The 17,602-nt window shown below is 39.9% G+C and overlaps 1 protein-coding gene across 1 annotated transcript in view; it reads left to right on the top strand.

Moving 5' to 3' along the window:
- The window catches only part of MAP3K2 (mitogen-activated protein kinase kinase kinase 2), a 93,605-nt gene that overhangs the window by 71,820 nt on the left and 4,183 nt on the right, over positions 1 to 17,602 (top strand). Inside the window, exons 9-15 of the mRNA XM_067570055.1 lie at positions 642 to 721; positions 4,391 to 4,458; positions 9,917 to 10,009; positions 11,248 to 11,454; positions 12,201 to 12,349; positions 14,472 to 14,603; positions 16,169 to 16,298. Of these exons, the coding sequence (XP_067426156.1) occupies positions 642 to 721; positions 4,391 to 4,458; positions 9,917 to 10,009; positions 11,248 to 11,454; positions 12,201 to 12,349; positions 14,472 to 14,603; positions 16,169 to 16,298 (859 nt within the window). The remainder of the gene's footprint in view (positions 1 to 641; positions 722 to 4,390; positions 4,459 to 9,916; positions 10,010 to 11,247; positions 11,455 to 12,200; positions 12,350 to 14,471; positions 14,604 to 16,168; positions 16,299 to 17,602) is intronic.

Below are 17,602 nucleotides of genomic sequence, written 5' to 3'. Positions count from 1 at the left end.
TGTCAGTTAATGTGTGACAATCTGTCCTTCTGATCTATTTGCTTCATTCTGATTGAGTAGTTGAATATTAGAATATATAAGAATTCTGAACAAAAATGGGAAAGGTGGGTGGGGTCTGAATAGTTTGGAGGATTGAAAATGGGATAGGTAGTGCCTTTCACATCTGTGCCATTATTAATCCTTTTTAGAGTGGTGCGTAATTCCCTGTTTGAGATCAGGACCTTCTAGAGGTAGGCTCTTGACTCACAAATAATAAGAGGCAGTACCTACCATGAAGAATTTACAATCTAAGTAGATGCGGGAGGGTGGAAGAGAAAACAGAGGCGTAGCATTAAAGTGTGTTATGTGTGCATACTACGTACATTTATTTTAACATAATTGCTATAGTTTACTATTTCCCACACACTGTAAATCAAATACATAAATACAAACAAGATGTTCATATTAGGTGGGAGAAGGGCACAGAGTGCTTTTCAACAAGCAGGACTCCATACAATATGACTTCAGCCACATAAAAGCTATAACTGCTGGCTTTTATGTTTCATATGTTGGGTTTTTGAGCTATAAAATGTGATGTTAAGAATCATCCACCATAAAAAAAGATTGAATGTTTCAGTCCCTCTCTTATTGTTACTTGATAGATGCTGGATCCATTGTCCTTGAGCAGTCCTGAAAACTCTGGCTCAGGTAGCTGCCCCTCACTGGACAGTCCTTTAGATGGGTAAGAACTACTTACATTCAGCACTTCTTTCTACTAGATTGCTTCAAAGTACCTACCACAGAACATAGTAATTATACCTTCAGAAACAATTTCTAGGTGTATTTTTTCCAACACAAAAAAAGAACAAAAAGCAAGAACAATAGAACAGCGTATTAGGATTTAACTGCTTACTGATGCGCAGAAGAGAAGAGCATGTTGTTTTTGAAGGTGCATGACATTTAAAACATCAGATTCTGGACTTGCTGCTTTGTTGCACACAATGTAAATCTAGCCACTGTTGTCCTGTTTGTCAATTGACTGTACTCCACAACCATGAACAGCTCTATTAAACATACACTTCAGATATTGGCATAATCTGCCAAAACCCTTCCATTCCCCTAATGGTTTACCCAGTACTGTTCTTAATACTACTGCACAGATGATAAATCAGTTGCAAACAGTCAAACGTAAATGGGAATCTGAGTTATAGTTGTATGTAGTCATTGACGATAAAGATCCATTTGAGATATAAGATCATGTTATTGGCATATGTTTTAAAGAACATTTCAGGTCCACCTACATACCTAAATATTACAAATAAAACAAAATTTGAACATTTCCCAGATGAACTGACTGATGATGTTTTTATTTGCTGATTTTTTTTTTAAAAAAATGAATATTTTCTGTTTTGAAAGAAGTTGTACAGGAGAAATAAGCAGATAACAGTCAATCATCATGGGTTAGTTTTAAATTTGCTTAGGTTTTGTCATTTTGTGCCACGCTTGCCTAATATTTGAAGGTTTGGGGTTAAATATTTAATAAAAATTATTAGTTCACATTTATGAACCACAGATCCACCAATCTGAAATAGATGGTTGTTCCCATGTTGAACAAGACAGAACAGCCAGTCATAGTTGAGGTAAATTCCTTGTGCCTCTTTTCCTGATCTGATTGGGACACCATTGAGAATGGATTTGTTTATCTTCCACGCATGCTTCAAAGTCCATCTCCATATTTGGATGGATTGGAAACTGAAGGATGTTTTGATAGGGTCTCATGATATGGTTGGGGAGAGGGTGTTTATTTTATTTTTTGTGGAAAAGTATAAATTAATACATTTAAAATCAGAAGTTTGACTCAGAACTTGGAAATGATATATTTTTTAATGTATTTAAATTTTGGGGGGTGGTTAAAGCTTGGGTAGACATCAGATAAGTCAAATCAATAAACATTATTCAACTCAGCACATAGTGCAAAATTTCAGCATTGTCTTCAGAAATTAAACATGTCCACTTTTTCCCTTTCTGATGTCTTTTAATTTAATTTAATTTTCTATAGAATTTTGTGATCATGCTGTTAATGATTGAAGAGCTGATGGAGTTATAAATATCCATTCAAAAGTCTTGCTCTCTTCCTGTTTCACTCCGACAGGAGCCAAAGGTGGCAAAAGACTAACTTTCCATGTCCAAAGCACCTCAGGAACTTCTTTGTCTAGTCGGTTCTTACAGGCAAAACATCAACAGCACTCCTTTCCTGTACTAGTAATGGAGATGGACTAGAAAAGGGTAAAAAGTGTGGGAAAAGATATCAGTTCCCAGCTTTTTTTGTGCTTATGGAACATAGGACTGAATGTCAATAACAGGGACTTCTGGTCCATCTCTGCTTCTCAATTGTTTATATCAGTAGGGAAAAACCTCTGTGTCCAGGAACCCTGTGCTAGATAGACTCAGAACCAGACTGCAGTCTCGTGAGTCAAAATATTGGCACAGCAACAGGCATATCAGTCACTCTGAAATCTAGCTTTGTATCAATGCCATACTGAATACAGTCATCTTGGAGTTGAAAGGAAAGTCAGATAAAACTTTGACTGCCAACTTCTGTAAGTAGTTGGATTCTACAAACTCTGTAGTAGGTATAGCCTTCAGACTATCTCTTCGTGTCTATTTTGTGGAAAAGATGTGAAATTGGAAGCCAGCTGTTATCAAAATATCACATAAAGGAACTTTGAAAACCTTTGAGATTTGAGCTTTCCAGAAGCTTGGAAGTACTTAAGCGCAAAAGATTGCTTACCGGATGAACTCATTCAATTATGCTTATCCAATTCTAGAGTGAGAGAGAGAAATTACTATTGTTTCCAATAGAAGGAAAGATAAGCTATTCTATGGCTATTTATACCATGTTTAAGAAGTTTCTCAGACTTTACAGGAAAACTTGAATCCTGGATCTCCATTCCTCAAAAACACATCCTCATGGCATTTGTTTTCTGATAAGAGTGTATTCCATTTTCATAGAAGGAAATAGTTTCTACTGCTAAATATTCTGCACTTCCATAGCAACTTTTCATCTGGGGGCTGGACTCCACTAGAGAGTTTTGTCGACAAAAGTCAGCTTTTGTCAATAAGATAATGGAGGTGTACACACTGAAATGCTCCTCCCACTGATGTAACTCCCCTGCTATAATAAAACCACCTCAACAAGAGGTGTACAGCTTATGTTGGTGGCAGTAGAGCGATGCAATGTCAATGTGGACTGCGTTCCTTACATTGGCTGTTGGCTGTCCCCTGGAGAGCTGAGCAGCTGGCCCCTGCTCCCGGCTGGAAGTGGGGTGAGAAGCCCCAGGCAGCTGGATCCCACTGCCGGTGGGGGAAGGAAGAAGCCCCGAGTGGCTTTCCCCAGCGCCCAGCGGGGAAATAGGGAGTGGAAGGGGCAACCTGCCAGGAGCCCCTAGGGCAATGGAAGTGCTCCTGGTGAGGAGACACATCACCGACCGAAGGAGGGTAGTGTGGACATCAGCCACCACAGTAAGTTGACCTAACATAGGTCGACTTAGTTTGTAGTGTAGGCAAGGTCTGAGAATCTGTGCTTTGCAAATATTACTTTAGTCTCATAAATACCCCTTTGAGTTATGTAACTGTTATCCCCATTTTACAGATGAGAAACCTTATGTATGGTACAAAGAGATTGCATCAAGGCTTAAATTATCCATTTTGTTGCTGGTGTGTATAAGGTTATGCACTCAGTATTAGGTATTTAGGGGGTTTACCCTATTTTAATGGTTGCCTAATTTTTGAGGATTTTTCCTCTAAGAAAACCAGTGTAACCTTGGTCTAGTAGACTGAAAGTATTCCATGAAAACATTTCTTGCTTAGAAATGTTTTGACTTGCCTCTACCAATCCAGAGACCCTTTTGTCATCCTCATTTAGTTTGCCTCTGTTAGTTTGTTCGAGGACTCCTAACAGGGTTTTAGGCTTGTGTCTCCATTTCTGCTTCTGTTGCCTATTAGAGAAATTCTTATCTGGAAAAGGAAGATCCTGGGGTGGTATGGTTATGGAAGTGCTCTACTGCAATTGGTTGTTCTGTCTGATGTTTTGATTTTGTTTATCCATAAAGGTGCAAGGCATGAGCTCCTGTGGCTGTGGCTTCATTTGCACTGCTTTATGTGTCTTCTAGTAGACTGATCTAAAGAGCAATGCCATTTGTTTCCTCCCTACCCCAAGTAAGATCCATCCATTGTAACTGATACCTACAAGCTTTGGTATTTCAAAGTTGGGTCCCAGCCTGTCTACAAGCATAGCAGACTGGGATAGCACAAACTTTGCTGTGTCATTCTACAGTTATAAAACAGAAAGACTTAGGTGTTTGCCTGACTACTCGCTCTCTAATAACATAGTGTTGTTTTACACTTCTAGAGATAGCTACCCCAAATCTCGGATGCCAAGAGCACAGAGCTATCCAGATAACCACCAGGAGTTTTCAGGTTGGTAAAACTACTGAGCCCATTTATTTTTATCAGTTACGTCCAGCTGTAAGTAACATGTCTCAGGATGCACTTTTTTAGTATATGTTATGCCTCCTTGGGGTGCCCAGGGTTGTGAGGCACCTTGCTACCACCTTTCCTCTGTGTGAGGAAGCCTTGTCTGTGTCTGGCATGGCTCAGCTCCCCAACTCTACCAGCACTTGCCTCTAGACCTCACAGGCCCACTGTCACTGTACAGGTCAGTGATTGGCACACCCCAACTCTCTCTGAGGGTCTCCCTGGAGTGTCCATCCCTTGATCAGGTGGACATTCAGTAGTCACAGATTCGCTGCTTCTAAGGAATCAAAACACCCAGCTTAGTTTCACCTTAGATCACTGCTGTCCTTAACACACAGAACTTAGATCTGTTGATCATGAAATCAAATATGAGTTTATTTAATAAAGCATAGAGAGTCAGTAGTAGCAAGTAGAAAGTATTGGAAACAAATGATTACATAAAAAATAAAATTGTAACACACATTGTAGAGCCTAGACTTAATTAACAAGATACTCTACAAGACATGAGAGTATCTGCTCACCCAGAATCTTTGCAGAGCTTTACAGCCAGGCTGTCTGTGCCCCTCCTTTCATGAGATAAGCATGCTATCAGTTTGCCTTCTAGGTGAAGAATTCAGTGTGTTCCTTTGGACTCCCAGGACCAATCCTTTGTCTTTATTCATAAACAGAATATCCCCCTGCTGTTTGTTCCTTCTAGTAGATTTCTTCTCTTGTAGATTTTGCAATCTCTTAACTGGCAGTGGCTCAGTATGCATATAGGGCAGTGTTCTCACAACAATTTTTTTGGTGGCCTCAGAGTGCGGTCACCAACTCTTGCTGGTGGCCGCATTGACAATTTTTCCTAATATACTCAGTTATCATTAGGAAAATCAAATAAATGTGCACATAGACATGTCCAAATAAGAAGTACTGGGTTTTGCTAATATTCTGACCCAGACAATTGATGCATCAAAAGTTAAGGAGCTCTTTGAATGGACAGGCTGCCTCACTTGCCCCACTCACCTTTCAGCTGAGAAAGGTGTGTGGGGCGCATGAAGAACTGCGGCTCCTGCCAGGCGGCTGGAGGGAGTTACTTGTTCTTCCCTGCAGAGCAGCCAGTCTGGCTACATGTGCAGCAACTGCCCTGAGCCACCTGGCAGGAGGCAGGAAGGGGGCTGCTTTGGACGGGGGGGGGGAGAGAAGAACTGCAGCTTAGGGAGGCGCTGCTGGAGTCACTTCCACGGTTGCAGGGAGGGGGGGATGAGTGGATGAATACAAGGACCCTGGAGGCAATCGAGCGGTTGGCAGGCATGGAGGGAGGAAAGGGGGATGGATGTCGGAAAGACAGGGAGGGAAGAAGGTGGAAGTCGGGACCCAGAGGCATTGGCATGGCCGGCCAGGGGGTGAGTGGATGAATATAAGGAGTCAGACCCTCGAGGCAATCGAGTGGCTGGCAGGGAGAAAATGGGGAGGGTGGGGGAGTTGGGACCCCAGGCACTGGCGGACAGCCAGTGGCTGGCAGGGAGGGGTGCGGACCCCGAGGCAGACACACCGGGGGGACGAGGGGGCACTTACCTTGTCACTGCAGTCCGGTGGTGGAAGGTGCTTCTGGGAGCCAAGGGCCGGGGGTTATTCACCCTGCGGGGGCTGCTCAAAACAAGTCTCGGCTTGTGATCAGGTGAAACCTGGCTGGGCCGGGTGGATCCTTTCCCCTCCCTCCTCAGCTGCCTCGTGGCCACCCAGAAACCCCCTGGTAGCTACATTTGAGAACTGTTGATATAGGCATACATCTCAGGAATACAACACACAAATGTCCAGACAGGGAGTTAAGTGTGTGTTACTGCCTACCTGAAAGGAACATTTCTGAGGTGTGTCACTTTCTGGTGACCTGCCTTAATTACAAGACCTTAAGAACATGATTTTCAGTATAGATACATAACTCCTTAAATATTATCCATATAGACATTTTGCAGTGGTTATGATGACCAGTGGGCTACTGGCTCTCAGTAGAGACCTCACATACCATTCTTTGGTGAACTATTATGCAGCTAACCCTGTAAAACCCTCTGTGCCCTCTGCCAATTGGCCCCAAGAGATTCCTGGGTCACAGGATAATATAATTTTTGCCTCTCATCCAAAAGCAAAAGAGACAACTTTTGTCCGGTGGCACAGGACTGGAACTCAGACCTGGACCATAGTCCTGGTTTTTCAGAGAATTGCTGTGTAACCTTGGGTGGTTTATTCAATCTCTCTAAGCCTTTCTTTCAGTATTTTTTCCACAGGACCCATGCCTCATTCAGTGCACAGAACAGAGGGTACTCAATATTTTGTTTTATCCTTTGTTCAGTGTATGGCCCTAGACCTTATTTAGTGTAAACTATTCAAACCCTTGTATGAAGACAGAATGATTAATTTTGTCATAGGCTTTTCATTGGCACTCACAGTAGTATCCTAGTGCTCCACAAACATCAATAACTTATCTTCACAAAACTATGAGTTGATGGGGTTGTATTATCCCTATTTTACACATGGGGAGCTAAGGCACGGATAGATTAAGGTCAGAAGTATTCATTAAGGTACCTAATTTGAGAGGCGTAGGACCTGATTTGTCAGAGTACTTAGCATTATATAGTACTTTGTATATTAAAGCACAACTCCAGTTTACTTCAAATGCTGTTGTGAGTGTTCAGAACTTCACAGATCAGACACCTGAAAAATGAAGAGCACACAGTTACTGGCTACCTGTGAAAAATTTGGTTTAAGTAACTTGCTTAGCATCACACAGGAGCTGTGTGGCAGAGACAATGATATAATTAAATTTTCTGGGGCAGCTTTGAACTTTCTTAACCATGGGATCTTCCTTTCTCTTCCTGCAATTTCCTGCGTCATTCACTATCAATCTTCCAATTTCTGCAACAAAAGAGGCAGTAGTCCTACAGCCAGCAGCCTGCTTCACTACACATTCTTGATTCATCCCCAGAGTAGGTCCATCCAAGTACTGAATGAGGCAGGCGTCCTCTGAAAAAACAGTATGTGATCATTAATTAAAGACTGTCATAATGCATACACATAACAGGCGTTAATTAAGGTGGCATAGGCAACCTTAATTCTGGCATTTCCTAACTTTTGTTTGCTTGACTTTACGATCTGAAAAATTTTCTTTTAAGATTTTTTTCAGCATGTTTTTTTTTTTTTTAAAAACTAGGAAATTACATACAAAAACAAATTCCATGAGGTGGCATCATATTGAATCTTTAAATCTATCACAGAGGCTTCTGCCACTTGAGATAATAGAGTAAATGATAGCAGTTTTAGGTTGTCATCTGCTATGGAGAAGAGCACTAAGGAGAGATGAGACACCTACTTTGCCAGTGGGTCTAATAGATATATGCTAACAGCAGAAATGGTGAGACTCAGGAATCTTGGGTTCCATTCCAGGCTCTGGAGGGGAATGTCCTCTATTGGACCTGCTTCCCCAAAGTTTGATCCTTCTGCTCCATTCCCTCCAATGTGTCTGTGTGCTAATCTTCCCCACCCCTGGCTTCTCATCCCACTCCCAGTCTCCTTGTTCAGTCAGCTCCAGTTCCTCCCTTCCTGCCCTAGCTCCTTGGCCCATTCTTAATGCCCAGCCAGCCTCCATTGTTGTCCTCCCTTGGCTCCTCATCCAGTCTCTTTCTCCTACCCCACCACTGGCTCCCAGTCTCTGTCCCAGGATTCCTCATCCAATCTCAGACTCCCCTCTTCACTCCCACCTTCTCCTTGGCTTCATGTCCCATGTTCTCCTGTCCAGCTCCTTGTATAATATCAGTGTTCCCTACTCGGACAGCTGGCTCCCATTCCCTCCCTCTTCTGCCCCTCCCCCATTTCCCTCACCAGTTCTGACATAGCTCCCAATTCCCAGTCTCTGTCTCCTCCTCCTCAACTCCCAGTCACAGTTGCTCTCTCCACCTTCCAATTCCAGTCTCTCCAGGCTACTTGTCCCAATCTACTGCTGTCTCTTCCTCGTGCTCTGATTTTTGTCTCCTCTGCATTCATATCAGACAGCCTACTCTTCCACACTGCCTGAGTGCCAGTGAGAGCATTATTGATCGCACAGGAGAGACCATGTACCTGCTCTCAGATTTGGTACCCAGCCTAGAGCAGCCAGTACAAGAAAATTCCTTCCAAGCCCTTGTAGCTCTGGGTTGGAGCATACTCAGTCTCCACTCTGTGGGGATGATGCATGCACAGTCTGGTCAGTGCTAGGTGCTCTGAGAGGCTGGAGCATGCTCAGTAAGGATGAAACCTTCAGAGATTTTAGCTACAAAACTCTAGCAAGTCTCAACTGAGTATGTGAAAAAGGCTTATAACTTAACCAAATTTGGGTGGTTTTTCACCAGTATCGCAAAAAGCACATCCTTGAGATAAAGGCCACTCCCACCCCCGGCCAAATTTCAGGTTCTTACTCCAAAGCATGCAGGGGCTAGAGCATTTCAAAGACAAAGTCACCAGAATTTTTTAACATGGGCAAAACCATATATTTTCTCCTAGTTTGCTTCTCAGAAATATCTGAACCCTTTTGGATGAAATTGTCCAGACAAACTGAGCCTGAATCAGACACTCAGCATAGAAAATGTCAACCCAAATGGTTAAAGTTTGCCGAGGTATAAGAAACTGAAAAACTGTTGGATGACATTAATAATAGGTGGTGCAACCAGCCCTGCTTATGATAGGAATCATGCAGTGACCTTCGGGGTAGTGGGTGGCAAACACTGGATACATCAGTGATGGAGGGGCAATTTTAGCCATAGATACTGCAACTAACCCTTTTTATATATTGAATGATAAGTAAACAAACATGCATAGTGTTTCCATACACATGAAGCCTCTAGATGTTTTATATATACTTTTACAGAAAGTGCCATGAATCTTTTCTCCATTCAGCGTAAACAGGAGATTGGTTTTAACATTTCATGCAGAAAATTCTCACATAAATAATGCTGCCACTCCAGATCGTTAACTAAGTAAGTTTTTTAATATAAAAAGCTTACTTGCCAATTGAAGGAAAAAATAAATTGACACAACTTTCTGTTGTACAGTTATTGTAATGTTGTGTCTGCTTAGAACAGATGGTAGCACGTTTGAGTGAATATGATATTCAGTTAAATTTATTTTTATTGCTTTATTGTTTTATCATTTATAGGGACTATAACAACATGATTTGTAGCCTGAATGTTAATTTACTGATCTTTATATGCACAGCATTCCAGTTTAGAGACTTGTTAGGTCTCTTTATAACACACTCCACTTAAGGGTTAAGTGTAGGGTTGCTTTTTTAAACTTGTGGTGTAAGACTGATTTAAAATTTGATTTGTCTTATAAATTGTCCTCATATTTTGAATTCTGCAATGTATAGTAATACTTTATTTTGTTCCCCCCACAGACTATGATAGCCCAATATTTGAGAAATTTGGAAAAGGTGGGACTTATCCCCGAAGGTATCATATTTCATATCATCACCAAGATTACAATGATGGTGAGTGTGGGACAGTGCAACGTTTTCAATGTTTATTCTTTTTTCAAAAATTAAGTTGAAAGATTTTACAATATAACTAGAAAATGTGAAAAGAAATGAGAAGCAAACAAGTGTTCTCTCAGAAATAAATATAAAGCACGCTTAATCTGAGTGCTTACGGTTAACTACAAATCTGCGTTTAGGCTCCTAAATTAAAATAGCCTGATTTTCAGAGATGCTGAGCTATACCAGCTCCTGTGAAGATATAGATTAGAGAATTAGGGAATCATGGGAGCAGCTGTATATGAAAATCTTCTCTGCCAAAAGCCTATGCATAAACTGTACAGAGCACATTTTGAATGCCATGAGTCACTGTAATCCTTTACTACCCCAAATAAGCTTTGCTGTTACTCAGTCTGTTATGTAAAATAAGGAATGGCATAGAGTAGGTACCTTATTGCTCTTGTTTACTGATTCTCGTAATAAAAGAGGAGCGGGATATGTCACGAAATTGATAAGCAGTAAATTTAGATTGATAAAATAAATAATTGTTTACTTAATGAATAATTAACCAGTGGAACTAATTGCTGGAAGGTATTGTATTTCAAAACAAGATTAGACATTTTGTTAATATGTTACATTAGATAGAAGAGAAAAAAGGCGGAGAGGGGAATCTTTATGTTTCAGGGTATGTAACCACTAACTGATGGGAGCTAGGAAGAAACCTCCTACAGGCAGATAATTGATGATGTGTCCATTATGGACTGACTTCCATCTTCATCTGAACTTATTAAACACCCTCTGTGTGAGGATACCTGACTAGATGGATCATTAGAACTCTACTGAATCTTTGGTCGGTTTTTTTCAGAACTAAAGATAGCCTCTCACAGCAGTGAGCAGTGAGCAGTCCCTTTGGAACTTGTCTCCATTTTCTTCAAACCACCAGTAAAGAGTCACTTAATTATGAAACTCTGTTCGTAGGAATTGCAGATGTTACTTATGCACTGCTCCCAACCAGCCAGTCATGGACTAAATCATTAAGCTAGTTTGTCTGATCCCTGCATGTAGGCATTCTGCATACTCTTTCCCTCTCAGCAGGCTAAACCATTAACTTTCTTTACCATTCAATCTATTCTCTGCAAGATTTGAACTGTATTATGTTTTCAGTCTGCATTTCATGCAGTATACATACACACATATCACTTAGTACTTTTTCTTCATGGTACAGTATTATAGGTAGTCTTTGTGCATCATTGTAGGTCGTAAAACCTTTCCAAGGGCGAGAAGGACCCAGGGGAACAGCTTCCGGTCTCCAGTCAGTTTCAGCCCCACCGATCATTCACTAAGTACAAGCAGTGGGAGCAGCACCTTTACTCCTGAGTATGAAGATAATCGAATGAGAAGAAGGGGAAGTGACATTGACAATCCTACCCTGTCAGTAATGGACATCAGCCCGCCTAGCCGCTGTAAGTTATTAAGGCACATTATGGTCTTCAAAGAAAAATAAAAAAATACTTTATCAGAACTGACAAAATTACTACAATACATGTTATTAAAGGATATCATAATCCATGCCATAATATTATTGCAGTATTACATTACAATTATAATTTACATTATATTATAACAAATCACTACAGATTTTCTTAACATTAATAATATTAGGGTACGTCTGCACCTGAAGTAGTAAGATGCTTACCAGTCAAATACTAACTTCATTTACTCTTGCTGGTAAAGGTCCTTTTTAAAAAAAAAAAAAAAAAAAAAAAATAGGGAACTTAATTAGTATGGTAGTTGGGTGTATGAGTTATTTATTTGATAGGTGAATGTACTTAGCTTTATACTGGCTATGTAATCAGTACACTTCGTAGTTGCTGTAGATCATGACTTGGTTTTTAAAGGGTACTCTTAAAATACTTAGGTGATCAAAGGTATTTTAGTTTCCTTTTCAGATTAGCTCTTGGTAAGTACCTCAGATGTCATATCTTGTATTTATGTGTTTGGATGTATTTTTATGGATAAAATATAGATTATTAGATAGCTGACAAGATCACATTTTCCATTTAGGGAAAATTTTATAAATCTGTGCTTTTTACATGGAGCTATTTTAATTAAAAAAACAGTCTTTTTTCAAACGTTTTGTTTGTGTTCCAGTTTTTCTTGAACTGAATAACAATCTCATTTGAAAAACAAAACATACTTATATTTTCAGCACCACGAGCTCCAACTAACTGGAGACTTGGCAAGCTGCTGGGTCAGGGTGCTTTTGGCAGAGTGTATCTGTGTTATGACGCTGACACTGGAAGAGAATTGGCTGTTAAACAAGTTCAGTTTGACCCTGATAGTCCAGAGACCAGCAAGGTAAGAGACCCTGAAAGAAATATTTGTAAAGGGATTACTGTAAGAGTGGTTTTCTGTATGATTTCTCTTAATGTTATTAATGTTTATGAGGACATGTACTTCAATGAGTTTGTATGATAAAAAGACATCCTGTTCAATTAAAATATTTGTGAAGATAACTCAGTTAAATGATTCTGGTGTTATAGAGTCATAGACTTTAAGGTCAGAAGGGACCATTATGATCATCTAATCTGACCTGCACAATGCAGGTCACTGAACCTTACCCACCCACTCCTGTAATAGATACCTAACCTATGACTGAGTTATTAAAGTCCTCAAATCATGGTTTAAAGACTTCAAGGTACAGGGAATCCACAAGACAATCCACCAGCAAGTAACCTGTGCCTCATGCTGCAGAGGAAGGCAAAAAAACCCCAGGGCCTCTGCCAATCTGCCCTGGGGGAAAATTCCTTCCTGACCCCAAATATAGCAATCAGCTAAGCCCTGAGCATGTAGGCAAGACTCACCAGCCAGACAAATTATTTCATCTTCAGATATATCTCTATGAAACTGACATGTAGCATCATCAGATTCAACAGGTCCTGAGGCTATAAAGCTAAACGATCTAACATGGAAGGTACATTCTGCAGATATTTTACTTTAAGTAGTAAAGTGAAAAATATAGGAAATAGTATACATTAGCTTTATTTTATAATGAGACCAATAAAGAATGTTGTTTTAAAGAATACTGTTAAGTGGACATGACTTCAGTTGTGTACAAATTGATGATATAGGTAAAGTCCAATGCCAGTGAATCTACTATAATTGATCCCCTATATTGCTCCCCCTAAGAGCATTGTTTTAGAGTTTTTATTTCCAGATGTCTAATCTGAACATGTCCTTCTCTAAATACAGTTATAGTCAGAAAAGAGACAATGTAAAAATGGTACTGCCCAGATCTGCTCCTTGTTAGTATTCCAAATTGTAGCTGCCAATTTTACTGACAAAAATAAATTCTTCTTTTCACTCATTAGGATTCCATAGTCAGTGCAGGTACGCAGAGAGTGGGCTGGATTCCATTCTGGCGCATGCATCTGCAGAACTGACTGACTTGCAATTGTAGACTCTATTACTGGTGATGGTGTAGGAGCCAGACAGAACAAAGATTGACTTGCAGCTGTAGTTTTTAGTGCTGATGGTTTAAAAACAAATTATTGTAAAAATAACCAATTTGCTCTGGAAATGATAGACAGTAAACATGGAACCCTATGATGCCATTTTTGCAGCAGTTACTTTTCAGAGGATACCTACACTTGCCATTACTTCTTGAAACACACCCATGTCAATATCAAGAAAATTTTCTCCCTCTAATTTTGGAGCATCACAAGTGGTCTGCAATGGATAAATACCAAGTTTTGACTCAGGGCTTCCACGTTGAATCTCTGAATTGCTTTAAAATTCTAAATCACAGCTATTTTTTAAAGTACGTGTACAGGGAAACTTTACAAACAGGGACTAAATGGCTTTTCTACCCTTAACCACTTCCATGCTGTAAAATAAAATAAATATTAAAGTAAAATATAGTTGGGAGGAAAAACAAAAGTAAAATATGTAATTGTGAAATATAGTTGTTAGATTTATAAATGTATTGTTTATTTGGTATAACTTGAGATAAGCTTTTAAGAACTAACTCAACTGATACCTGTAGAAAGACTTAATTTTCAGCTGGATGAAAAATTCTCAAATTTGCAACATAATATTATAGTACAGCTCTTGAACTCATTTGCATTTTAAAATAAAATTACCCAACGTTCTAGTTTCTGAGTAAATGAGATGGGGAATGATTCTTAAAATCCAAAAGAATAAATAATTGAATGAAATAACTGGAAAATATCCCTGAAGAATTTAGAGAAGTCAAACATTTCTCAGATTATGCTGTAGATCTGCTCTCCCACATTCTAACTCTGATGTTTTCTAACAAGAAAATGTGTAAACTTTACACAAACTGCAGAGTAAACCCTCCACTTAATTTAGATTCCCCAAAAGCTTCCCCATAAAGTCAGTCTTTTTAACAGAAATCTAAAAGTTGTTAGATTATTTATCTCTTAACTATTGTAAACTTTACTGTATATTTTCTTTTCAGGAGGTAAATGCACTTGAATGTGAGATTCAGCTGTTGAAAAACTTGCTGCATGAAAGAATTGTTCAGTATTATGGCTGCTTGAGGGATCCCTCAGAAAGAACACTTTCTATATTCATGGAATACATGCCAGGGGTAAGTAAGAGAGATCATTGCAGGCAATCATCTCTACAGAATATGTGCCAAGCATTTAAATGATGCAGGAGCACACACAGATATTAAAGCAATGTCTTATAATAAATGGCTAACCAAAGACACAAATGCGTTAACATGATTTCACTTTTGCCTACCATATTAACTGCTTATTAATTTAGAATGAGAACAGTTTAGAGAGTACAGTAATTGAGTGCTTCTGGCTGTTTACTTCTTGCAACAAATCTCTTTAAAAAGACAGTTTTGTGAGCTTTTTTTTAACAACTTTTAAACATGTCTCTCAGTTTTAACTTTTTAAGTTTGCATCCATGTCCAGTTTGACTGTGTTCTAGAGATTCTCCTAACAGAACAAGACCTGTATGCAGCTCCCTCTAGAGCCAATTAGCAAGCCTGGGAGTGGTCTCTCAGAAGCTGTATGTAGGACTCCTGTTGGCTTGGGGAGAGACAGATCAAGCTGGAGTTTCAAGGTTTAGGTCTCTTTCTTAGTGCATTGGGCACTGTTACTAGGTCACTGTGTCAGCCAGTCAAAGATATTGAGAGGGCAAAAACTCTTTAATAACACTACCTGTTTGTCTTTTCATTTGTTGGCACAGTGGCACGTCACACTGTCCCTTCTCTATGCGTACTCCTTTATTGAAATATTTTGCTCTCTGAAAATTGCAGATTTTCACTTATTCACCAAATGGAACAAGCAGAACTGATTATAGTAATATATGCAGTTGGTTCATGCATCCGTATGTGTTCATAAAGAATTGCAACATTCTGGTTTGTTGTTGTAAGGTTGCACAGAAGAAAAATTAGGATTTTAGAGGAGATGTGGGCCTCATTTTAGGGACTTGTCAGATACTTTGTCCTCCAGATCTCAGGAAATCAAAGTATGCATTTTTAAAGACCTGTATAGTTTTGGGGTTTTATCTTGGTACTGTTCCTTTTAAGCTATTTAATTTGCATAATTTAAATGGCCAAGCCAAATTATATTAAGATATTTAGAAAAAGATCAGTTCCTGGCTGAGACTTTTGATACCAGGTTTCTGCCTGTTGGTGTTTTGAGACATAAAATTATCAGATAGCTTTTTTTTAAATGCCGTTCTCTGAGTTGTCCAGTGCATTTGTGTCTATTCATTGTCTGAGTCTAAGATGGATTGGGCAGAGTCAGTGGCTGTGTCATATACAGCGACAAACGTAGCATCATCATGTAACTAGCAAACTCTAAAAAAAAAAAATTATGTTTAGAATGAAAATACTCTACTATATTACCTGTACAGCAGCTCAGCAGCATTTCAGTTATTTGGTATTTTTAAAACTCATTGTCTGATAACATGTCTGTGTATCATTATGCTCCTGTTAAAGGCTGAATCATTTTGTTTTGCTGGAGATATAACTGCTTATGTGAATGAAGCTGATCAGAGAGGTTGTGGAGCCTTGTATTTCTAAATTTCTGATACAAACTTTATACAATCCAATTATTTTTTAATAATGGTTAAAAAATAAATTATTCTATCATTCTTAAAAGTACAGTAATTACTACTTTTTCTTTTTGGCCATAGGGTTCCATTAAGGATCAGTTAAAAGCATATGGAGCACTCACAGAGAATGTGACCCGAAAATACACACGGCAGATTTTGGAGGGAGTTTACTATTTGCACAGTAATATGATTGTTCATAGAGATATTAAAGGTAATTAAAGGAGAAGTGTGAGTTCTACTTTCTCTACTCCAGATAAGCAACATGACCTTGAAACATTTGAAGCTTCATAAACCAAAAGGAAATGATTACAATAAAATTAAAGGATCGCTGCTAAATTTGTGATAGAATCATAGAATATTAGAGTTGGAAGGGAACTCAGGAGGTATCTAGTCCAACTCCCTGCTCAAAGCAGGACTGACCTCAGCTAAATCATCCCAGCCAATCAAGCTGCAGTTCAAAAACCGCTAAAGATGGAGATTCCACCACCTCCTAGTGAAACAGTTTTTCCTAATATCCAACCTAGACCTCCCCCAGTGCAACTTGAGACCATTGCTCCTTGTTCTGTCATCTACTACTATGGAGAATAGCCTAGCTCCATCCTCCCTGGAATCCCCTTTCAGGTAGTTAAAGGCTGCTATCAAATCCCCCCTCATTCTTCTCTTTTGTAGACTAAACAAGCCTAGTTCCCTCAGTCTCTCCTCAAAAGTCTTGTGCTCCAGCCCCCTAATCATTTTTGTTGCCCTCCGCTGGACTCACTCCAACTTCTCCACACCCTTTTTGTAGTGGGGGCCCAAAACTGGACACAATACTCCAAATGTGGCCTCACCAATGCCAAATAGAGGGGAATAATCACTTTCCGCAATCTGCTGGCAATGCTCCTACTAATGCAGCCCAATATGCCGTTGGCCTTCCTGGCAACCAGGGCACACTGCTGACTCATATCCAGCTTCTTATCCACTGTGACCCCCAGGTCCTTTTCTGCAGAACTGCTGCCTAGCCCATCAGTCCCCAGTCTGTAGCTGTGCATGGAATTCTTCCGTCCTAAGTGCAGGACTCTGCACTTGTCCTTGCTGAACCTTATCAGATTTCTTTTGGCCCAATCCTTCAGTTTGTTTAGGTCACTCTTTATCCTATCCCTACCTTCCAGGGTATCTACCACTCCCCCTAGCTTAATGTCATCTGCAAACTTGCTGAGGGTGCAATCTACCCCATCCTCCAGATCATTAATGAAGATGTTGAACGAAACCGGCCTCAGGACTGACCCTTGGGGCACTCTGCTTCTGACCAGCTGCCAGCTAGACATCAAGCCATTGATCACTACCCGTTAAGCCCGATGATCTAGCCAGCTTTCTATTCAACTTATAGTCCATTCATCCAACCGATACTTCTTTAACTTGCTGATAAGAATACTGTGGGAGACTGTATCAAAAGCTTTGCTAAAGTCAAGGTATATCACGTCCACCGCTTTCCCCACATCCACAGAGCCAGTCACCTCTTCATAGAAGACAATCAGG

This window comes from Emydura macquarii, unplaced genomic scaffold (assembly GCF_026122565.2).
Source record: "Emydura macquarii macquarii isolate MOO-44397 ecotype Brisbane River unplaced genomic scaffold, CSIRO-AGI_Emac_v2 contig_2988, whole genome shotgun sequence".
NCBI classification, from domain to species: domain Eukaryota; kingdom Metazoa; phylum Chordata; order Testudines; family Chelidae; genus Emydura; species Emydura macquarii.
This window is presented reverse-complemented; position numbering and strand designations above follow the sequence as displayed.